General features: G+C 37.4%; 2 protein-coding genes across 6 annotated transcripts in view; both read right to left on the minus strand.

The window, feature by feature from the left end:
• Positions 1-25640, minus strand: part of SH3GL2 (SH3 domain containing GRB2 like 2, endophilin A1) — a 796347-nt gene that overhangs the window by 439201 nt on the left and 331506 nt on the right. The window lies entirely within an intron of this gene.
• Positions 1-25640, minus strand: part of CNTLN (centlein) — a 373184-nt gene that overhangs the window by 135979 nt on the left and 211565 nt on the right. For all 5 annotated transcript variants that reach the window (XM_050761625.1, XM_050761628.1, XM_050761624.1 and 2 more), the window contains one exon: positions 3444-3544. In XM_050761625.1, coding sequence (XP_050617582.1) covers positions 3444-3544 — 101 coding nt within the window. The remainder of the gene's footprint in view (positions 1-3443; positions 3545-25640) is intronic.

Below are 25640 nucleotides of genomic sequence, written 5' to 3' on the forward strand. Positions count from 1 at the left end.
TGAATGCTTTTTCAGGACTAATTGAAATGATCATATGGTTTTTGTCTTTCATTCTGTTGATAATATGTATCACATTGATTAATGTGCAAATGTTGAACCATCCTGGCAACCCTTGGATAAATCCCACTTGGTTATGATGACTGATTTTCTAATGTGTTGTTGAATTCAGATTGCTAGTATCTTGCAGAGGTTTTTTGCATCAATGTTCATCAGGGATATTTAACTATAGTTTCCTTTTTTTTTTTTTTTTTTTCCAACCTCCGCCTCCCGGGGTCAAGCTATTCCCCTGCCTCAGCCTCCCAGGTAGATGGGATCACAGGCATGTACCACCATGCCTGGCTAATGTTTATATTTTTAGTAGAGACAGGGTTCCACCATATTGGCCAGGCTCATCTCGAATTCCTGACCTTAGATGATCCTCCCACCTCAGTCTCCTAAAGTGCTGAGATTACAGGCATGAGCCACCACACCTGCCCTGACTGTGTATTTTCAAATAGCCTGACTTCAAGCTCACTAATACCTTCTTCTGCTTGATCAATTCTGCTATGAGGCGACTCCAATACATTTTTCATTCCATAATTTCTGCTCAATTGTTTTTTATTTTTTCAATCACTTTATTAAATTTCTCTGATAGAATTCTGAAATCTTTCTCCATGTTATCTTGAATTTCTTTGAGTTTCCTCAAAACTCAAAAAAAAAAATTTGGAATTCTCTGTCTGAAAGACTACATATCTGTTTCTGCAGTATTGATCCCAGGTGCCTTATTTAGTTTGTTTGATGAAGTCATGTTTTCTTGGTGTATTCGCCTGTTTTCATACTTCTATAAGGAACTGCTCAAGACTGAGTAACAAAAGAAAGAGATTTAACTGACTCACAGCTCAGCATGGCTGGGGAGGCCTCTGGAAACTAACAATCATGGTGGAAGGTGAAGGGAAAGCAAGGCACCTTCTTCTCAAGGCGGCAGGAGGGAGAAGTGCCGAGCGAAGAGGGAAAAAGTGCCTTACAAAACCATCAGATTTCATGAGAACTCACTCACTATCATGAGAACAGCATGGGGGGAACCACCCCCATGATTCAATTACCTCCACCTGGTCTCTCCTTTGACATGTGGAGATTATGGGGATTATAATTCAAGATGAGTTTGGCTTGGGGACACAAAGCGTAACCTATAACTTGGATAGCCTTGATCCTTTGGATGTTTGCTGGTGTCTGGGAATTCAAAAGTTAGGTATTTATTTTAATCTTTGCAGTCTGGGCTTGTTTGTACCCAATCTTCTTGAGAAGATGGGTACAAAGATGCTGGGGCAGTAGGATTGATTCAGCCCAAAACTTCCAGGTATTTGAAAGGACTTGGGTGTTGTGATCTAGTCCATATCTGCATTAGTGGGCACCCCAAGCCCAGTAACACTGGGGTTCTTGAAGACTTCTAGAACTAATTCCTGGGCAGTCTTGGATAAGATCCTGAAGAATTCTCTGGATTACCAGGCAGAGACTCTTGTCCTCTTTCCTTTCTTCCAAACAGAGTCTATCTCTCTTTGCTGAGCCTTCTGGAGCTGGGGATGGAGTGACAAATGCACCCCTGTGGCCATGACCACTGGGACTATGCTGGGTCAGAACTGACACCAGTATATCCCTGAGTGTCACACAAGGCCCACTGTAACCACTATCTGGCTACCACCTATGTTTGCTCAAAGCCCTAGGGCTCTGCAAAGAGCAGATTGTGAAGCCAGTCAGACTTGTCATTCCCTTCAGGGTAGCAGGATTCCTCCGGCCCTGGGTGGGTCCAGAGATGCCATCTAGGACCCAGGGAGTAGAGTAAAAAACCTTAGAAATCCACCTGGTGTTCTAGTCTACTGCAGCTGAGCTGGCACTCAAACCACCAGACACAGTCCTTCCCACTCTTCCCTTCCCTTTCTACAGGCAAAACAGTCTCTCCCTGTGGTCACCACCACAGTCCTATAGGGAACACTACCAAGCCACTGCCAATGTTCCTTAAGGCCCAAGGGCTCTTCAGTCAGCTTGTCACAAATGCTGCCAGGCCTGAGACTCACTTTTCAGGGCAGTGGGCTTCCCTCTGGCCCAGAGCAGGTCTAGAAATGCCAACTAAGAGCCAAGGCCTGGAATCAATGACCCCACAAGCTGCTTGGTGTTCTCATTGTGGATGAGCTGGTACCTAAGGTGTAAGACAAATTACCCTTTACTTTTCCCTCTGCTTTTCTCATGCAGGTGTTTCACAGCCACCACAGCTGGGGATGCACTGGGTTTCACCTGAATCCAGCACATCTCAGATTCTCCGCCAGAACCCACAGTGTACCATCTGGGTATTGCTGCTGGTTATTTAGGGCCCAAGTGCTCTTCAATCAGTAGGTAATAGATCCTGCCAGGACTGCATCCTTGCCTTTAAGGCACCATGTTCGTTTCTAGCCCAGGATGTGTCCAGAAATGTGATCCAGGAGCTAGGGCCTAGAATAAGGGTCTCATAAATCTAACTAGTGCCCTATACTACTGTGGCTGAGCTGGTGTCCAAGATGCAAGACAAAGACTTCTTTACTCTTTCTTCTCTCCTCCTCAAGCAGATAGAAGGGGTTCCTTTCAGAGTCATGAGCTGTGCTGCCTAGGGTTGGGAGAGCAGTGGCACAAATACCCCATGAGCTGCCCTGGCTCATGTCTCAGGAGGTCACATGCCACCCAAGTCCACTGGCTCTGAGCCCAACTCAGCACTAGGGCTTGCCTAGGAGTTGAAGTCATTGTGGCCTAGACTATCTTTTAAGTTTATATAGAGCCCCAGAATCCTGTGGTGACGAGGCTTTCCCGAACTCAGGTTCCAACCACAGAGATGGGTGATTGTCCTCTGGACAGGTCTGGTCTAAATGCTCTTTCTGTGGGCAGGCATCAGATACATTTGGCCCGGTTTTGCTCTCTGCTATGACAGGGCAAGACTGAGTTCAATGCAAAGTCCAACAGTCACTGCATTCTCCCTCCCCCAAGTGCACAATTCTCTCTCCATGTCACATGGCCACTGCTAGGAGATCAGGGAAGGGTGGCATTGGTAATTTAAGACTATCTTTCCTACCCTCTTCAGTGCCTCTTTCGGCCATTTGAAGTTAAAACCAGGTACTGTGAGTGATCACCTGATTTCTGATTCTTATGTATGTGTTTTTTTGTGTATATAGATAGTTGTTAAATTTGGAGTTCCCACAGGGTAAAGTCTTCCATTTGGCCATCTTGCTGTGCCTTCTCCCTAGATTTTTAAATAAATTATAAAGCTGACTTTTAGATGTTCTATTTAATTTTCTCATGATGAAAATATCAGCGAGTTATCAATGAATAAAGTGTTGGAAAAAGGAATAAAAAGGGTAACATTCTTAAAAGAAATTGAAATTAAAATATCAAGAATTAGATAATTTTACAATTCCTCTGTTAAGTATTTTCTGAAAATTTACCTTCTCTTCTCTCTGCCACACATCTATTCAATTCTTGTATTGCTTCCTTATCAATAGATATATGTACTTTAAGTTCATCTAATTCTTCTTCAAGATTCATCCTATGAAAAAGCAATAAACATTTACTTAAAACCATATTGTTTTATTTAAAAAACGATATATCAAACATATATATTTAAATACATTTTAAATAATATATCAAACCAAGTCAGTAAAGATATTTTAAAGTATATAAAATGGAGAATAGTAAAATGAAAGCAAAAATACATCAATAATATTCACAGGCTGGGCACGGTGGCTCATACCTGTAATTCCAGAATTTTAGAGAGCCAAGGCAAGAGGATCACTTGAGACCAGAAGTTCAAGACCAGCCTGGGTAACACAGAGAGACCCTGTCTTTACAATAACGACAACAACAACAACAACAACAACTAGCCCATCACGGTTACGCACACCTATAGTCCTAGCTACTTGGGATGCTGAGGCAGTAGGATTGATTCAGCCCAAGACTTCAAGGTTACAGTAAGCTATAATTTCATTGCTGTACTACAGCCTGGGCAAAAAATTGAGCCCTTGTCTCCATAAAACAAAAAAAAATAATAATATGCACAAATCCTAAAAATTACAATTGAATTTACTGAGGACCTAGAAAATCAAATATTTTAAGTAAGTTATTTCTGTTAACTTTATCTCAATAAACATGCTAAACACTTAAAATACAGACTATATAATTTAAAAAATTATGCATTGAATTGCTCAACCACTTCTTGGTTGTTTTTAGACAAAGTCTCACTCTGTCACCCAGGCTGAAGTGCAGTGGCACAATCGCGGCTTACTGCAGCCCCTACCTCCCAGGCTCAGGTGATCCTCCCACCTCAGCCTCCCAAGTAGTTGGGAGTACAGGTGTGTGCCACCATGCCCAGCTAATTTTTTGTACAGTCAGGGTTTTACCAAGTTGCATAGGCTGAACTACTAGACTCAAACAACCTATTCATCTTGGCCTCCCCAAATGCTGGGATCACAGGCATGAGCCACCACACCCGCCCTGCTCAACCACGTCCTAACACACAGATATTCTAGGCAAAATAGTAATGAAAAATGTTAATACATAACACTGTAAACAAGAATGGTAAATTCCTAGATGCCAAATAAAGGCAAAAAGACTTCCCAGTAAAACAGAACTGAGCTACCATGGTGAGTATTTGACCAGGATCAAATACTTTCCATGGGGACCTCAGAATGTGAGACCTGAGTAGGGATGGTGTATTAGTCTATTTTCACTTTGCTATAAAAAAACCTCCTATGACTAGGTAATTTATAAAGAAAAGAGGTTCAATTGACCACAGGTCCACAGGCTGTACAGGAAGCATGGCTGAGGAGGCCTCATGAAACTTACATTCATGGCAGACGGGGAACGGGAAGCAGGCACGTCTTACGTGGCTAGAGCAGGAGGAAGAGAGCACAGGCGGAGGTGCTACACACTTTTAAACAACCAGATCTTACGAGAACTCATTATCACCAGAACAGCAAGGGGGAAGTCCGCCCACATGATCCAGTCACTTCTCACCAGATCCCTCCTCCACCACTGGGGATTACAATGCGACACGAAATTTGGGCGGGGACACAAATCCAAACCATATCAGATGGACATTTAGATCCATGGCCCTACCTGGCTGACAGACAAAAATGAGCTAACTACAGGAAACTGGGAGATAACAATCTGCTGATTGAAAACCTGAATATCTGAGCTTATCTGGTTAGAGTTTCATTAAAATAGTTCTCCAGCCCTAGTATGGGGACAGGACAGAGTCAACCACACGATATCAGAATCCCAAGCCAAAATCAATAGGTTCAAAACTAAGCCATATAATTTGCAGAAACATGAACAATCAAAAATAATATAAGGCCGGGCGCGGTGGCTCAAGCCTGTAATCCCAGCACTTTGGGAGGCCGAGACGGGCGGATCACGAGGTCAGGACATCGAGACCATCCTGGCTAATATGGTGAAACCCCGTCTCTACTAAAAATACAAAAAACTAGCCGGGCGAGGTGGTGGGCGCCTGTAGTCCCAGCTACTCGGGAGGCTGAGGCAGGAGAATGGCGGGAACCCGGGAGGCGGAGCTTGCAGTGAGCTGAGATCCGGCCACTGCACTCCAGCCTGGGCGACAAAGCGAGACTCCGTCTCAAAAAAATAAATAAATAAATAAATAAAAATAAAAACTGGACATACGGCCGGAGTATACTGGAGGGTTCAGGAAGATACTATCATCCCTAAAGGGAGGCTTCCACAACCTAAGAAAATGTATGGGAGAAAAGACACTACAGAAAATAATTCTGAAGTCGAGCATGAAGACAATAATAAGTATATAAACAAGTTCAAAGCCAGGAATGACAATCTAAATATCCTACTGCCCAAAATAGGATAATATACAACAATAAAATGGAGATAACAGAACAATCAAAATTACTTTCACTATTAAAGTTTTTAAAATGTTTTTAAAAAGATAAACAAGTGATAAACATATGTTAAAAAAGAACGGGGTTTATAAAACGGAAAAAAGAATCAAATAATATATCTAAAAATATAAAATAAAGCAATGAAAATTGATAATAATAACATAATACTAGAAATTTAAACTCAATGGATGGGTTCAATAGCAAGTAGAAAAAGCTAATGCAAATTGATAAAATGGAAGACAGCAGAAGGAGGTAAAGGAAGGAAAACAGTAGAGGTATACAAAATATGTTGGAATAAGAAGTATAGAAAGCATTTAATAGAAATTATTCAAGGAGAGAACTGAAAGACTGGGGGAAGGAGCACAGATGGGAGATGACAGTCAAAATATTAATACCTCAGGATTTGACAACTGATGAAGACATGAATTAACAGATTGAAACAGCATCAAAAAATGGCAAGGAGAGTAAATAAAACTGTTCACACTTAGAGATATCATAGTGAAACTTCAGGACACCAAAGATAGAGACAATCTTTAAATCAACCAGATTGAGAAGAAAACATTTCTAACAACTAAAGGTCTCTACAATAACAGCAGAGTTCTCCTATCAACAAGAAAAGTCAGAAGAAAAATAACTAATATCTTTCACATGCCAAGGTTTACTACTCATAGATCCTAGATGAAAAAATCATTAATATATTTTAAAAGAAAATAAACACAAAAGCAAGGTATAGAACAAAATAAGCAGTGATGAAGAAAGACACTAACAAATATATACAAGGAATTAAATAAACATTTATTATCTAAAGTGATCATAACAATATCTGAATGAAGACAGAGCTAAAATAAGGTAGAAGTAACATTCTCAACAACAAAATGATATTGGATCATCAAAGAGATCAGAGTTAAACATTTTAAGGTCCTTGTATTGTAGGAGGATACAGCTAATGATAAACTTTAGACTTTGTCAAATAAATGATGTGTTATAATTTCAAGAATAATTATTTAAAGAATGAAAAACAAATATAAAAAAATAAAAATTAGAGGAGGTCAGAAGAGAAATGAAAAAAAAACTGTATCAAATCAAAGGCAAGAAAGTCATTTTTAAAAAGGAGCATAAGTCAAAACCACAATGAGATACCATCTCACGCCAGTTAGAATGGTGATCATTAAAAAGTCGGGAAACAACAGATGCTGGAGAGGATGTGGAGAAATAGGAATGTTCTTATACTGTTGGTGGAAGTATAAATTAGTTTAATCATTGTGGAAGACAGTGTGACCATTCCTCAAGGATCTAGAACCAGAAGTACCAGTTAACCCAGCAATCCCATTACTGGGTACACCCAAAGGATTATAAATCATTCTACTATAAAGACACATGCACATGTATGTTTATTGCAGCACTGGTTCACAATAGCAAAGCCTTGGAACCAACTCATATGCCCATCAATGATAGACTGGATAAAGAAAATGTGGCATATATACACCATGGAATACTATGCGGCCATAAAAAATAGGATGAGTTCATGTCCTTTGCAGGGACATGGATGAAGCGGGAAACTATCATTTTCAGCAAACTAACACAAGAACAGAAAACCAAATACCACATTTTCTCACTCATAAGTGGGAGCTGAACAATGAGAACATATGGACATAGAAAAGGGAACATCACACACTGGGGCCTGTTGGGGGATGGGGAACTAGGGGAGGGATAGCATTAGGAGAAATACTTAACGTAGATGATGGGTTGATGGGTGCAGAAAACCACCATGGCACGTGTATACCTATGTAACAAACTTGCATATTCTGCACATGTATCCCAGAACTTAAAGTATAATTTTAAAAAAATAGGAGCATAAGAAAATAAAATGTACAGGAAAAAATCAAAAATAAAGATAGTCATTACACAATGATCAAAGGAATGATTTACCAGGAAAATAAATTAGTTCTAGACTTTTATGTACTCAACAACTGAGCTGTTGTAATCATTGGTATAATTAATAAAACAATAAAAAGTTATTTAAAGTAAAAATTAGGTAGTCTCTCCTTCCCCTCACTCAGTATGCTTCTTGGAAAAAAAAATAATGTTTATACTTTGATGTGTATACTTTCATTTTTTGTTCATATATTATAAACATCAATTCACACACATAAGGATTTTAAAAACTGGGATCTTATGATATATATTGGCAGCTTCCCAGGTCCATTACAGATTGATAGGAGGAACACATACACATGCACACACATACACTCAACCACACAATGATTAAGCTTGGATTAGGGTCCTGATTTGTTATTTAAGAACGTGGAACATACTGAAGCAAGATGGCCCCACAAAGAAAAAGCAGGTGTAACTTAACTCAACTTAGTTTTCCTTGGCTCTCAGATCACTAACCCAACAGAAGGTAATGCTACAGTTGTTGGAAAAGTTATTTCTTGCTTCTTAAAAGATACTTTACACTTACAGCTTGTTTCTTTTGGAAAGAACACACACAGTCCCTACTTTTAATAAATATGTATAGACATCAGGGACCACCTTGTTCTTGAGTCAAAAAAAGCACCAGCAAACCACATCTTAGTGGGTGCTTGCGGGAGGAACTGACAGAGGCAGAGCCCTGGTACCCCTGACCAGGATGAGCACTGGCTATCTACTGACTCTGATTTACTATTCACTTACACTGGTGTTTCTTATACTGTGGTATGAGGACCACAATTTAAAATCTATTTCTTACTGGACAAATGATAGGAAACAACTATATGCAGACACTGGACAATAGGCAGCACAGAATTGTAACCCCTGAGAGAAAGTAAATAAACAGAGCCCTTAATGATAGCTCGATTTCTGCCTGGAAGCACCTTCCAGACAGGGAGAGGGGTCCCAAGAAGAACATGACAGTCTCATTGAGTTGAAACAAGAGACTGGAGTCTAGGAAGTCTAAAACAGCCAGAATTTGTGAGGCATACTACCCAGTGAGGAGGAATCTACAGTGGAAAAGAGCTAAAGAAATCTGCATAAGAATTCCTTTGAGTATGTGGCTAATCTTTTTTTCTTTTTTTGCATCACAGTATGAAACACAAGGCCAGGCAAAGAACAACAGGAGCTATAAACAGAACATTCCCAGAATATTTCCCACACAGGATTGGGATACATTTGAGTTGTGACCAGTCAGAGAAGAGAGAATCTTAGTTGAACATCACAGGCATTCAATAGAGAACACAGAAGGGTCACTCTAATGAGTAGAGATAAACAAGCCTCTAGTAAATGATACTCTAAACCTGTGCTAAAAAAGTGTTTTAAAAAACTGAAAATATTTAAACTGAGATTTTAACACACCTCTCTCAGTAACTGATGGAAAAAGTGGACAGACATAAGTAAGGATACAGAACATCTGAAAAACACTATCAAAAAGCTTTACCTAACTGAATGTTTGTAAAACACTCCATACCCAAGAACAGCAAAACAAACATTCTTTTCAAGTGCCATGGAACATTCACCAAGATAAGACCACATGCTGGGCCATAAAACAATTCTCAATAAAGCTAAAAGCATTTTAAAATTATGCAAAGCATCTTCTATGACCACATTAGAATAATAAAATTAAAAATAAATACCAGGAGGATGTCTGCAAAATCCAAAAATATTTGAAAGAAAAGAACTTATTTCTGACAAAGAGGCTCTGCTTAACCAATCTTTAGTCACACTCCTGAACCCTCTCCTAAGCCCATCTGTGCACTTCCTTGTAAAATCCAGTTTTAGCAAGGAACTCCACTAAGTCAGTTTAGCAAGAATCTCTTCCACCACAATATATAAATCAAGGTTGATATCTAATTGGGTTCCTCATCCTCCACCAACCCCTAGGTGGTATCTGATCACCCTGGCCTGTCTTCAGTCAAAATCCTGTTAAGGTCAGTTTAGCCAGAATCTCCCTTATCCCCGATGTTTCCTCTTAGTAATTTTCCAATCCAGTGGCCTCCTCTACCTTAGCTATAAATTCCCACTTACCCATGCATATTAGGAGTTAAGTCCAATTTTCTCCTCGACTGCAAAATCTGATTGCAGTGGTCCCTACCTATGATGATGGTCCTGAACAGTCTTCTGTACCAAATTTTAACAAGTTTCACTGAATAACATTTTTCTGTAATGCTTCTAAATAATTCTACTTTCAAAGAAGAATCCAAGAGGAATTATGAAATATTTTGAACTTAGAAAAATTTAAAATACATTTCAAAATGTGTAAGGCACAGCAAAAGCAATCCTTAGATGGATATCTATATTGCAACATACAATACTTAAATTGGAAAAAAAGAAATATCCATAATGATGTAAGCTTCCAACTTAAAACTTAGAAAAAGAAGACACATCAAGATGAACACTTTTTCATATGCTTATTGGCCATTTGGATGTCCTCTTTTTTTTTTTTTTTTTGAGACGGAGTCTCACTCTGTCACCCAGGCTGGAGTGCAGTGGTGATATCTCATTTCACTGTAAGCTCCGCCTCCTGGGTTCACGCCATTCTCCTGAGTAGCTGGGACTACAGGCGCCCGCCACCACACCCGACTGATTTTTCTTTTTTTGTATTTTTAGTAGAGATGGGGTTTCACCGTGTTAGCCAGGATGGTCTCGATCTCCTGACCTCGTGATCCACCGGCCTCGGCCTCCTAAAGTGCTGGGATTACAGGCGTGAGCCACTGCGCCTGGCCTGGATGTCCTCTTATGTGAAATATCTGTCCAAGTATTTTGCTCATTTTTCTATTGTGTTGACTGTCCTTTTCTTATTTAGTCACAGGAATTCTTCATATATTCTGAGTACTACTCCTTTCCTGGACATATATACTGAAAATATCTTTTTGTACTCGGAAGTTGCCTTTTAATTCGTTTAATGGTATTTTTAAGTGAACATTAAGTTCTCAGTTTTAACATAGGCCAATTTATCAATTTTTCATTTTTATTTAGTGCTTTTTATGCCTGGTTTAAGAAATTGGCCAGGTGCAGTAGCTCACACTAGAACTTTAGGAGGCCAAAGCAATGGATTGCTTGAGCTCAGGAGTTTGAGACCAGCCTGGGCAACATGGCAAAACCCTATCTCTACAAAAATACAAAAAATGTAGTCAGTCGTGGTGGCATGCACCTGTAGTCCCAACTACTTGGGGGCTGAGGTGGCAGAATTGCTTGAACCCAGGAGGTTGAGGCTGAAGTGAGCTGAGATTGTGCCACTGCACTCCAGCGGGGTGACAAACTAAGACCTTGTTTCAAAAAGAGAGGGGAGGGGAGGGGGGAGGGAAGAGGAAGGGGGAGTGGAAGAGGAGGAGAAGGGGAGGAGAAGGGGAGTGGAAGGGGACGGGAAGGGGAAGGGAGGCGTGAGAGAAGGGAAAGGGGAAGGGTGGAGGAGAGGGGAGGGGAGAGGAGGGGAGAGGAGGAGAGAGGAGAGGAGAGGAGAGGAGAGGAGAGGAGAGGAGAGGAGAGGAGAGGAGAGGAGAGGAGAGGAGAGGAGAGGTGAGAGGAGAGGAGAGGAGAGGAGAGGAGAGGAGAGGAGAGGAGAGGAGAGGAGAGGAGAGGAGAGGAGAGGAGAGGAGAGGAGAGGAGAGGAGAGGAATAAATCTTGGTCTACTACAAAGTCACAAAGATGTTCTCCTATGTTTTCCTCTAAAAGCTTTACTGCTTAACCCTTCACATTTAGACTGTAATCAATCTATAACTGACTTTTGGGTTTGGAGTTGGGCAAAATATTATATTAAATGGCTTTTTTTGGATTTTTAGCTATGTAGTTACATCATCTGCTATTTTGGTTGTCTCCAAATTTTCATAATTACAAACAATGCTGTAGTGAGCATTCTTGTATATGTGCTCTTATACAAGATTCCTTTTAGTGTTTCTAATTAGAAGTAGAATTATTACTTTAGTACATACTTTAAAAAATAGAAAGCATATTTCAAACATTAAAAAAGTATGGAGAATAATATAATCAACATTAATGTAACAACAGCTAGATTTTAAAACACTCACATTATGCCATATTTAATTCGTCACTTTTATTTTTGAGAAAGAATGAATTTGTAAATAGTATTGCCCCATAAAATAATCTATCTTCTTCCTTCCCTGGAAATAATCAGTATCTTAAATTTGGTGTTTATCTTTCCGGTTCATGTTTTAATACTATATATGTATATAGTATATACATATATAGTATGTATGTATGTGTATAGTGTCTATGGAGTACATACACACGTGTATGTCTACATATGTGTGTAGTTATGTGTCACTATATTTTTACGAATGTGTATGTCTACATATACATCTACAAAAATATATAGTGTCATTTGTGATTTCTAAAAATTATAGTGTCACTTTGTGATTTCTAAGTTTAGATCTAGTTTATACATGTTAAATGCAGTAGAGTATCACATTATATTAATATATCATGATGTATTTGTATCATGATGTATTTGTATCAATCGCTGAGACATTTAGATTGCTTCTAATTGTTCACTATTACCAAGCTGCTGCAGTGAACATCCTTATTCATGTATCCTGTTTCACTACCTTTAAAAACATCATAAGAATCTCTTTAAGAGTAAAATTTTTCTCTCAAGGGTTTTCATATTCCCTAGATAAAATTACAAATATTGGAAAATATATTACCAAATTTAAAACCTTTTTATACCTGAAGATAACTTCACCTATAACATTCCCACATTTGATTATATATAATATCATTCTTTTCTTCAGAACAGTTTCTTAAGAAGCAACTAATCTACACTGAAAATAAACTATTCTAAAGCCTGAAATACTTTCCAGACTAAGCAAACCCTTTGTATGAGTTTCCTGTCATTCAAAATAAATTTTATTATTTAGTCATTAGCATTCAATTCAGATGTTCAAACCCAACAATGTTAAGGTTATTTACCCTAAAGAAAAAAATACTATAAAATAGAATGAGTTCGTGTGACAGAATTGACTTACGGAAGATAACTTCGCTATCTTTTCACAAAAAAATCAAATGATTATAACGCTCAAGGTTTTCCTATATAATTCTTTAAGAAAATTTTCAAATACTATATATATATATATATATATATATAGTGCCCAAAAAATATGGAAACAAATTATAGTAGTAAATAAATTTAGAACAATATATGTATGTCCTCAAAAAATAAATATCATATGTATATGGACTCATGTCTGAAAATAACCTAAGGGATAAACATTGAAAGTTAATCTCAAGAGTTATAAAATAAAATTCCAAAATATACTTGCCATTTACTCAAGTGCCTATGGAGGATGCAAAGAATCCTGTTGACTTTGTAGCAAAATACAAATTATAATACAAATAAAAAATATAAAAACTAGAACATAGAAAAAACCCAAACATCTATCAATGGCTGAATAAACAAAATGTGGTATATACATAAAATGGAATATTATTCAGCCTTAAAAAGTAAGGAACTTCTGGCACATGGTTCAACAAAGATAAATCTTGAAGAAATAGTAAATGAAATAATTCACATACAAAAAAGACAAATATTATATGATTCCACTTATAAGAAGCACCTAGAATAGGCAAATCCATAGAGACAGAAAGCAAAAATAGACAGGGGCTGTGGGAAGTAGGAAATGAGAAACAAATATATATATATATATACACACACACACACACACACACACACACACTCAAAATACGCACTCCCCTACAGTGTAAGCTAATTATACAGCAAACAAATGTGTAAATCATTTCTATATTTTAGATATATGGGGAGGGCAGGAAAGAGGGGAAAAAGTGGAAAGAATAAGGGGAAAACAAAAATGGAAAGGCACAGAAGAGCTTTATCTTCATATTAATCACAATTTTGAAATACATATCTGTATGCTTATTGATTACTATTTGCATTCTCCAATAAGTTGAAGCTCTATGAGGCCAGGAGCCATGTGTGTTCTGTTAAATACTTTACTTCCAGTGCCCAGCATATTTATTGAAGTAACAAAGGAAAACAAAAGCAGCACAAAAGGTCACACAGATTCAGTTACATGTAACTAATATTATAAAACTCCATAGTTTAAAAGCATTTTCCACATATATTATTTACTTAGCTATAATGGTTTACCTGGTCCCAAGCCCTAGTACTTTTAGAGCATCAAGAGTCACTGCTCAAAGCCTATCTATAAGTCATGTTGCATCAGACTCTGAAGCATTCAAGACATAGAAAAGAGGAATACAATTGACCATAGGCTTCAGGGCTCTAACTTAGCAAAGAATTAGGTTTTAGGTTAATCTTATTCTGAAACTTTTCACACTCTCACCTACAGATAATTAACAGATGAGTTTACGTCCTCTGAGCTACAATCTTAGTGTATGAGTTTCTTGTGCCTAATTATCAATCACAAAGTAACTAACATTCAAAACCTTTTGCCACATTGCCTTGAAGTTTATTGTATTTCTTTAAAACAGACCCGATAAGAAAACCTTACACAACTTTTGATTAAACTATTATATCTGACCTTAACATTCTGATTTGCTCTTGACTTATGATACGCAATGCTCTTTCCTGTTGGACTGATTTCTTAATCACAGATACATTCAAGTTCTTATCTTATTAATCAATCTCATTAATTATTGCACATAATCATACAGCCTGTTTTCTAAACCTACAGAAATTATTATTTGGGATAACTGAATATCAACCTGTAAAAAATGAAACTGGACCCCCTACTTCACACCACATATAAAAAATTAACTCAAAGTAGATGAAAGACCTAAATATAAGAGTTAAAACTATTAAACAACTACAAAATATGAGGATAAATCTTTGACTATGGGATTTTGTTACGGATTCTGAGATTATGACACCAAAAGCATAAGCTACAACAAGAATAAACAAACTGAACTTCATTAAAATGAAAAAAATTCATGCATCAAAGGATACTATCAAGAAAGTGGAAATACAGCCTACGGAATGGGAGGAAACTCTTGCAAATGTCTAACATCCAGAATATGTAAAGAACTGTGGCCGGGCACGGTGGCTCATACCTGTAATCCCAGCAGTTTGGGAGGCCGAGGCAGGTGGATTACTTGAAGTCAGGAGTTCAGGACCAGTCTGTGTTGGCAACATGGTGAAACCCCGTCTCTACTAAAACCACAAAAATTAACCAGGCATGGTGGCACATGCCTGTAATCCCAGCTACTCAGGAAGCTGAGGCAGGATAATTGCTTGAAACCAGGAGGCAGAGGTTGCAGTGAGCCAAGATCACACCACTGCACTTCAACCTGGGCAACAGAGCAAGACCCTGTTTCAATTAAAAAAAAAAAACAAAACTATCACAACTCAATGAAAAAAGATAAACAACACAGTTTTCAAAATAGGTAAAGGACACAAACAGACATTTCTCCAAAGATGATAAACAAATGGCCAAAGAAACACATGCAAAGATGGTCAGCATCATTACTCATTAAGAAAATGCAAATCAAAACCCACAATGTTGGCCATAATAACAAAAAAACAAAAACAGACCATAACAAGTGTTGGTGAGGATGTGGGGAAATTAGAACCCCCATAGACTGCAAACAGTATAAAACTGTGTAGCCACTGTAAAAAAAAAAAAAAAAAAAAAAAAAGTTTGGCAGTTCCTTAAAAATTAAACATAAAGCAGGGCACTGTTGCTCATGCCCATAATCCCAGTACTCTGGGAGGCTGACATGAGAGGATCGCTTGAGGCCAGGAGTTCAAGACTAGCCTAGGCAACAAAGTGAGACCCTGACTCTACAAAAAACAGAAAAATAAAAAACAAACATAGATTAGCATATGGCCCAGCAATTACACTCATAGGTTTATATCCAAAAGAATTGAAAACAGGTATTCAAACAATCCCTTGTATACAAATGTTCATAGCAGCACTATTCAGAGTAGCCAAATGTGGAAGGAACCCAAATGTCCACCAAGGGATTAATGGAGAAAAAAATTGTGGTATACATATACAAAGGGATATTATTCAGCCATAAAAAAGTAAGAACTTCTGACACAGGCTCCAATGTGGATGAATCTTGAAAACATTATGCTAAGTGAAAGAAGTCAGACACAAAAGTCACAAATTGTATGAGTCTATTCATATGAAATACTCAAAATAGGTAAATCCATAGAAACAGAAAGCAGATTAGCGGTTGCCAGCAATTGGAAGAAGGGACAAATGGGGAGACAGAGACTGACTGGTTAATGGGCATGGGGTCTCCTTCAGTGGTGATGAAAATGCTTTTGAATTAAAGTTCACTGCTAAACAATATTGTGAATGCACTAAATGCCACCGAACTGTATGCTTTAAAATACAACTAATGTGATATTTATATATTGTTAATGGTTACCTGAAAATACATTTGTTTTCAAAATATGTCATCACTGGCAGATATCTTTTGCTAAGCATTTTATTTCCATCTCAGAAAAATGCAGTTCCTAAAATCTTCATTTCTACATACCAAAAAAAAAAGAAAATTATATTCTAGCTTGAGAAGACTGGGAGTCTTGCTTTGCAGAGGAAAAAAAATGGCTGAACTTTCCTAGGATAATATTTTGATTTTAGCTACTTAAGCAATTATTATTGATTTTATAGGATATTCTTTAAAACTATGGCCAACACACATTTAATATTTAACCCCAAAGAGAAGAAGTACTCCAATCTGAGTTATGCCACTGATCTGTAGCTAACATTTTATCATTAAGGAAAAATGACCGAAAGATCATTGAAATAAAGAAGATGTATCTACTTATAATATATGGGGGTAAAATTTCCTACTTCTATAAAATAAAATGGAAGTTTTTGGATTATGAATTCAAAACCCCTTTACTACTGACTCCAGCTCAACTGCCTTCATTGACAAACTTACCAGAATTCTCAGTATCAACTAGGAAAACATTAGTAATTCTGTGCAAATATTTTGTATTCTCATACTTATTTTTAGATACGAAACAAAAGGGAAAGCAGAAATTATAAAAAAAAAAAAAAAAGGGAGGGGCTGATATTCAAGTGTGTTATATAATGAACTCAGATTTGTTTAAAGAGCAATGGAAAGATACTAGAAGTTTTTAAACAGATGAGAGACATTCTCAGAATTATAGTTTAAAAGGTCAATCTGCAGCACCGTTGAAAATAGATATGAAGAGATAAGAGTGGATGCAGATGTTTATGAGTTTATTCTAGTTGACTAGGGAAGAAATGGTGGTGGTATGAATAAGGGCTTAACAGTGAGGATGGAAAGAAATAAGATACATACTAAGGATGTTTGTGATGTGAAATATTAAGGCTTAGTATGAACTTCAGTGAGGGGAGGTCAGAAAAAAAATAATAAATAAACTTATAGCACCCTAGGTTTCTGGTTTGAGGAAACTGATAGATTATAATACCATTTATTAAGATTTAGAATAATGGACGGGAATAAATTTGGAGATCATGAATTTGGTTTCAAACATGTTGAATCTCAGTGAGACATCCAAAGGGAGATGTTGTGTAGACATTTGGACATACTTAGTTGCAGTTCAGAAAGAGGGGTCTATACTAGATACACAGGTCTGAAAGTCAATCGGCAAGAAATTACTAAAATCACGGGATGATAGATGAGATTGTCATAGGCAAATATGCAAATGAAGTACAGAGAATGCTTATGACAAAGTTTAAAAATACTGCAACAGTAAACAGCTGATTTCAGGGGAAAAGGTAACAGTGGAGAATGTGAATAGGTGGCCAGAGGTACAGAGATAAAACCAGAAGAGACAGTGCCAGAGTGTTGAAGAAAAAATTTGTTTTAAAGAGAGTGTGACCAGCTTTTTCATATACTGGCGAGAATTTGAACAAGTATCCTTTAGTTACCTCCTGGTTATTTAACAATTTGCCTAGAATTTTTCTGTCCTTGCTTTAATTATCCTTAAATCATAGTCTAAAATATTGATTGCTATGGACTTAATCAGGTCCCCTCAAAATCCGTATGTGACACATGTGTTATATATGACATATGTCAGTTATAACTGTGTTCATACATCAGATTTGAACTCAGTTGAAACTCTAACCCCTAATGTGATGACAGTTGGAGATGGGGACTTTGAGTAGCAATCAGGGATAGAAAGGGGTCCTCATGATGGTTTGAGTGGCTTTTTAAGAGGAGAAATCTGAAATGTGATAATACACTGAGAAGGCAGCCATCTACAAGCCAGGAAGAGAGCCCTCATCAGGAACCTAATCCACTGGCACCATGATCTTGAATTTCTCAGCCTCCAAAACTATGAGAAATACATGTCTGTTAAGCCACCCAGTCTACGGCATTTTGTTATATCAGAAAGATATTTGCTTTAGCTCTTTTTCCACTTGCAAGCAGAATACAGCTTTCCCTGCCTTGTGTCCTTAATATTCTATTATGGCTTTTAATCACACTTTTGCTTGTCTTCTCTATTATGTTATGAGGACCTGATAAAAGGGGTAACATATTATTTCTCTCTGTTTACCTGTGCCTAGAAAAGTACCCAGCTGAAGCATTTTACATAGGCTACAGATTACTATAGAAAAACCTATTACTAAAACCACTGTACATTTCTGATTTATTTAGCCAAGGACACAGAAAACACACAATGAATGTCAGCACACCCAGGATTCCTAGCAAGATTATGCAACTGTGGTTGACAATGTGTAATATATAATTTGCTGGATTAGAAAAGCTTAATTTTCTGCTGTACTTGAGCCCCTTATTACAGTTTTATATCACCATTCTGAAAGAATATACACAAATTTTTTTTACTAATACTTTCACTTGGGAGAATGGTAGCATATGTTGGACTCTGTTAGCTACTCCATCTGATTTAGCATTGGTAAGGCAACAACTTCAACTGAGTGAGAAAGCTGACTAAGACTGCTGGCATTTCTGAAAGCTTGCCTCTTACTATCTAGCTTCCAAAGAATGGTTTCACCTCACTAGCAAATGGCAGATACCCCTACTTAAATTAAGTCTTCCTAGAGCTTGAAACTATTAATCTTTACTATATGTTCAGCCCCTAGTTAGTGCCTGGCTCTGAATTATATTGTTTAAATACTGAATGAATGAATAAATGAACACATGAATGCTCATTAAATACTGAAGGAACCAGCCAATTTATCAGTTCACAGATTACTAAGTTCTTGGTCTTTTTATTGAAATATAGTTATGATATAATAAATATATCTTATAAATATAAATGAAATATTATAGGAACTATATTCCATGTAAGTTTTTTAAGTTCTCAGATTCTCATGTAATAGCAGCAACTAATATTTCTAACCATACTCAATGGTAGAAACTCTATAATCTCAGTCAGTGGTAGCATTATATTTTTAACCGTATTTTGTAAATTGATGTACAGTTGCCATACAATGTTTTATAAAAGTCTTTAAAAGCTAACTTTTAAAATTGGATTTGGAAGTACTATTTAAATTTGGTTTAAAGGTAGTATTAATAGTATATCCTTTTTTTGTAGATTCTAACCTTACATTTAAAAGAAACTTATTACTACAGAAAAAGGGGTAAATCTTATTACTTAAATAGTTAAGACTGAGTATGAAACTAGATATTAATGAATTACTCAAGTAAGACTGCCTGGCCCATAGAAAACCAAGCTGAAACTTCTGTTTCCCAACAAGGAGTAGATGTATTTATCTCTATTCCTCCTGCTAATTAATTATAAAAACCCAGAAAATAATACAACAAACATGAGACTTTGAAAAGCAGGGAAAAGGATAGAATATGGAACTCAGGAGAAGAGGAACAACATTAGAGAAGTGACTCACAGTGGTGAGTTCCTTGAGTTTTCTTCTTTCCTCCTACATACCCAACCTAGTTCCCAGAGAAACTCACCTCCTAGAAGTGCCAATGAACATAAACAAAAAATGCTTCAAGGAAAGCCTACTCTCTCTAGCCAAAGGACCAGGAAAGGGGAGGACCAGTAAAACAAAAACCCTGCTCATCATGCCCACCCTACCCCAACCATAATCAACTGGGGGGAAAAACAAAACAAAAAGCACTCTGTCAATGAAAGCAGAGTGAGGGCCAGGCATGGTGGCTCACACCTGTAATCCCAGCACTTTGGGAGGCCAAGGCAGGTGGATCACTTGAGGTCAGAGCTCGAGACCAGTCTGGACAACATGGTGAAACCCTGTCTCTATGGAAAATACAAAAATTTGCTGGGCATGGTGGTGCACACCTACAATCCCAGCTACTCGGGAGGCTGAGGCAGGAGATTACTTGAACCCGGGAGGCGGAGGCTGCAGTGAGCCAAAATCACTCCACTGTAATCCAGCCTGGCTGACAGAGCAAGACTCCGTCGCAAAAACAAATAGAAAAAAAGAATGCAGAGTGAGAAGCCTGTTCTTTCACCAACACTAAGCAGTAACCCCTTCATACTCTCTCAATGCAATATCAGCAGAGGAAAAGTTAAGAGGTAAAAGGGAGGAGTAAGGCTCCCACCTTTTCCTAGTAGTATTGAGGTGACCTTTTCCCTCAGGCATGATATCATCAGAGGCCTGTTAAAATAAAAGATTTAAATAAGACCCAGAGTCTCAAAATATAACACAGATAATCACTGACTTACAATGCTTCTCCTTACGATTTTTCAACTTTATGATGGTGTAAAGCTTTCGCAATTTTAACGTACTTCAAATTTTGAATTCTGATCTTTCCCCAGGCTGGAGATAAGTGACATATGAGATACTCAGTACAATGGATTTTGGCAAGGCGCAGTGGCTCATGCCTGTAATCCCAGCACTTTGGGAGGTGGAGGCAGGCAGATCACTTGAGGTCAGGAGTTCAATGCCAGACTGGCCAACATGGTGAAACCCCATTTCTACTAAAACTACAAAAAATAGCCAGAAGTGGTGGCTAGCTCCTGTAGCCCCAGCTACTCGGGAGGCTGAGGCAGGAGAATCCCTTGAACCCGGGAGGCAGAGGTTGCAGTGAGCCAAGATCGTACCACTGCACTGCAGTCTGAGTGACACAGCGAGACTCTGTCTCGAAAAATATATATAAATAAAATAAAATAAAATAAAATGGGTTTGTGTTAGATAATTTTGCCCAACTGTAAACTAATGTAAGTGTTCTGAGAATTTTAAGGTAGTCTAGGCTAAGCTATGATGTCTGATAGTTTACATGTATTCAATACATTTTCTTTTCTTTCTTTTTTTGAGACAGAGTCTTACTCTGTCACCCAGACTCAGGTTGGAGTGCAATGGCATGATCTCAGTTCACTACAACCTCCACCTCCCGGGTTCAAGCGATTCTCCTGCCTCAGCCTCCTGAGTAGCTGAGATTACAGGCATGAGCCACCACGCCTGGCTAATCTTTGTATTTTTAGTACAGATGGGGTTTCACCATGTTGTCCAGGCTGGTCTCGAATCCCTGACCTCAAGTGATCTGCCCATCTAAGCCTCCCAAAGTACTGGGATTACAGGTGTGAGCCACTGTGCCCAGCAACATTTTTGACCTATGATATTTTCAACTTATGATGGATTTATCTGGACATAACCCAAGGTATGTTGAGAAACATCTGTAGTCCAAATGTCCAGGAGACAATTAAAAAATAATTCATCACACCAAGTACAAGAAAAATCTATAATCAAAGGATGAAATTATACTCAAAGGATGCCACCACCATGATATAACACATATGTCAGAACTACTTGACAAGAACTTTAAGGCAGCCATAATTAAAATGCTCCAGTGAACCATTAAAGAACACTCTTAAAATAAATTAAATAGAAACTGTAAGCAAATAAAGAATTATATACAAAGAAGAACCCAATGGAAATTTTAGAACTAAAAATTACAATAGCCAAAATTAAAAACTTGCTGCATGAGCTCGTGAGAGAAGAGACAATCAGCAAACTTGAAGACACAATAGAAATTACCAAATCTGAATAACTGAGACAAAATTAGACTGAAAGGCTGAAAAATAAACTGAAGAGACTCTCTGTGACCTGTAGGACAATAATAAAAGATCTGGCATTCATGTCATTAGAATTGTCAAAGGAAAAGAAATGTAGGGTTTAAAAAGGATTTAAAGAAATAATGACAAAAATTTCCCAAATTTGACAAAAGTCACAAACCTAGGGATTCAGGAAACAGAAACCCAAATAGGATAAATCCAAACAAATCCATGCCAAGACATGTTATGACCAAACTTCTGAAGAGTAAAGAGAAAGGAAAAATGATTGAAAGCAAGTAAACAGAATGATGCATTACCGGTAGTGGAACAAAGACTCAATAGTGCATGCTGCATCAGAAACAACAGAGACCAAAAGGAAGTAGCAATTTTTTCAAGTGCTGAAGAAAAACAATTGCTAAGTTATAATTCTACATACAGTGAAAATACCATTCAGTAGTGATATGGTTTAGCTGTGTCCCCACCCAAATCTCATCTTGAACTGTAATTCCCATAATCCCCATGTGCTCAGGGAGAGACCTAGTGGGAGGTGATTGGATCACGGGGGCAGTTCTCATGCTGTTCTCATGCTAATGTGTTCTCATGCTAGTGTGTTCTCATGTGTTCCCCATGATTGGATCATGGGGGCAGTTCTCATGCTGTTCTCATGCTAGTGAGAGCTCATGCTGGTATGTTCTCATGCTAGTGAGATCTGATGGTTTTATATGGGACTCTTCCCCCTTCACTTCTCACTCTTCTCTCTCCTGCTACCACATGAAGAAGGTCCTTGCTTCCCCTTCACCTTCCACCATGATTGTAAGTTTCCTGAGGCCTCCCCAGCCATGTGAAACTGTGAGTCAATTAAATCTCTTTCCTTTATAAATTATCCAGTCTTATGTATTTCTTTATACCGTGAAAACAGACTAATACAAACAATGAAGGAGAAATCAAGATATTTTAAAAGAAAACAGAGAATTTCCTGCCAGCCAACCTATTTTAATAATTCTAAAGGAAGTTCTTCAAACTGAAAGAAAATTATAAAAGAAGAAACTTGGACGATTAGCAATGAGGACAGTAGAAAGGATAAATAATACCTCTATTACATTTACCCATACATAAATTATTTATCTCTTATGGGTAAACATAAGAGACTATCCACGTTTTGTGGTTCAAAATTATGTTTGACAGTTGAAGCAAAACCTATCACGTCATGTGATGAGGTTCTCAATGTAATTAGAGAAAATATTTGAGATAACTATATTATAATGGGGAAGGGTAAAGGTATGTAAATGAAAACAGGGTTTCTAGATTCCACTTAAAGTAATAAAATGTTGACACCAGTAGACTGTAATAAGGTATGTATGTATAACATAATACCAAGAGCAAACACAAAAAAAAAAAACTATTCAAAAAGATACAGTCAAAAACTCGATAGAAAAAAAAAATGAAATTCTAAAAAAAAAGCTTAAGTAACCCATATGAAGGAAGTAAATGGGAAACAAAGGAAACAATATAAATAATAACATGGCAGACTTACCTATAACTATCAATAATGCAAGATAAAATGTCAGCCTGCAAAATATCCATACACTAGGAATGTAAAGTTTAAAAATGATATGATTTGAAACTGGATTTCATAAAAAGTAAAAACTTTGCCATTCAAAAGACACAGGTAAGAGAATGGAAGGGCAATCTCCAGAATGCAATACAACTCCTGGGCACTTCCCTTAAAAAATAAAAAAGTTATGTTCACACAAAAACCTGTCTATAGCAGCTGTATTCATAATTGCAAAAGACTAGAAAAAACCAAAATGTTCTTCAATAGATGGATAAGGTGGTCCATCCATAAAATGGAATATCATTTAGCAATAAAAAGAAACATATTAGATTAACCAACCTAAATGAATCTCAAACACGTTATGCAGAAAGAAACCAGTCTCAGAAAGTTACAGCCTGTATGATTCTATGCATATGACAGTCTGAAAAAAGCAAAGCTATAGGGAAGGAGAACAAATCAGGTATTAGTGGCCGTGGGAGGATTTGACTACAAAGGGGCAGGATATGGAAATTTTTTGAGATGATAGAACTATTTGGTATACTGATTGTGGTGGTAGTTACTCAAATTTATATATATGTTATAACTCGTAAAACTGCACATTAAACATTCAACATACTACATACAACGTTAAAAAATTTCTGGCCTCAAAACAAACTTGAATGATTATAGCACTGATATTTAATGCCTGATTGTTTTATCATGACACTTTTTGACATTAGTTTTTAACATTTTTGACTTTTTTTTTTTTTGAGACGGAGTCTCGCTCTGTCGCCCAGGCTGGAGTGCGGTGGCGCAATCTCGGCTCACTGCAAGCTCCGCCTCCTGGGTTCACGCCATTCTCCTGCCTCAGCCTCCAGAGTAGCTGGGACTACAGGTGCCCGCCACCAGGCCTGGCTAATTTTTTTTTGTATTTTTAGTAGAGACGGGGTTTCACCATGTTAGCCAGGATGGTCTCGATTTCCTGACCTTGTGATCTGCCTGTCTCGGCCTCCCAAAGTGCTGGTATTACAGGCGTGAGCCACCGCGCCCGGCCGACATTTATTTTTAACATCACATTTCATTAAGAATGTTTCATACTAAACATGTTTCCATGTAAGTTCCCTGAGAGTAGAAAGTCTGTCTGGTGCTCTCATTTCATTGACCTAGCCGACTGACTACCACACAGCACTCAAACACATTTGTTACCTGAATAAATGTTTCACAAATTAATGCAACCCTCCCCCAAAAAGCTTACATTAAAGTTTATTCAATTCTTTAGCATTCTTTTAAAAATTTTTTCATTACCTGTTACTAAATTAAGACTGATCTAAAAAATAACTATTTCACAAATTGCTATCACATTAGTGAATATCAACATATTTCAGGGAAAAGGTCCACACTTTAATAATGACTTGGCATTTAATTCAAGGAGCTATTAGTAAAGTGCAAATATTGCTGAGTGAACAGATCAGGATTCTGACTTATCTAATTTTAAAAAGGCCTCATTACTTTTTCCTTTAGTTCTATTTCATTAACGAATAAAATAAACTCCAAATGAATCACTTATAGGTAATCCTTCCTAAATTTTCTTGAATAGTTAGATTAGGTCTCTCAACTAATTCGCTTCATTCAAAATTACTTTCTTTTTTAGAGACAGGTCATTAAAGATCATCAGATAAAGCATTGATACATTTACAACATGGATGAACCTTGAAAACGTTATGCTAAGTGAAAGAAGGTAGTCTAGGACCACATATTACATGATACCATTTATAAGAAATGTCTAGAATAGGCAAATCTATAAACGCGGGAAGAAGATTAGTAGTTTCATAGGGCTGGGCAGGATGGATAGGAGGGTTGGGGAGTGACAACAAAGTCATGTGGGCTTTGGTGGGGAGAGTAGGGGGGTGATAAAACTGTTCTAAAATAGACGTGATAATGGATGGTACAGCTCTGAATATACCAGTGAATTGTATACTTTATATAAGTGAATTGTATGACTTGTGAGTTATATTTCAATAAAGCTACTGAAATTATTAGGAAATGCCTCTGGGACAAATCTATGAGTCTATAAAATAGTTTTTAAGATAAGAGACTTCATTATAGCATCGAATATTTAGAACTAATATACTACACTTTAAGAGGTAAATGGGAGTATACAACATTTAAATCTCATACGGTCTGGTCATTTCCTCAAAAGTTTATCATTACATAGAAAAGGCTGTAAACAAAAGTTATACATGTTATCATATAGTATACAAAATAAGCTTCTCATTTACACCTAAGAAA

The sequence above is a fragment of the Macaca thibetana genome, chromosome 15 (genome assembly GCF_024542745.1).
Source record: "Macaca thibetana thibetana isolate TM-01 chromosome 15, ASM2454274v1, whole genome shotgun sequence".
Classification (NCBI taxonomy): Eukaryota; Metazoa; Chordata; class Mammalia; order Primates; family Cercopithecidae; genus Macaca; species Macaca thibetana.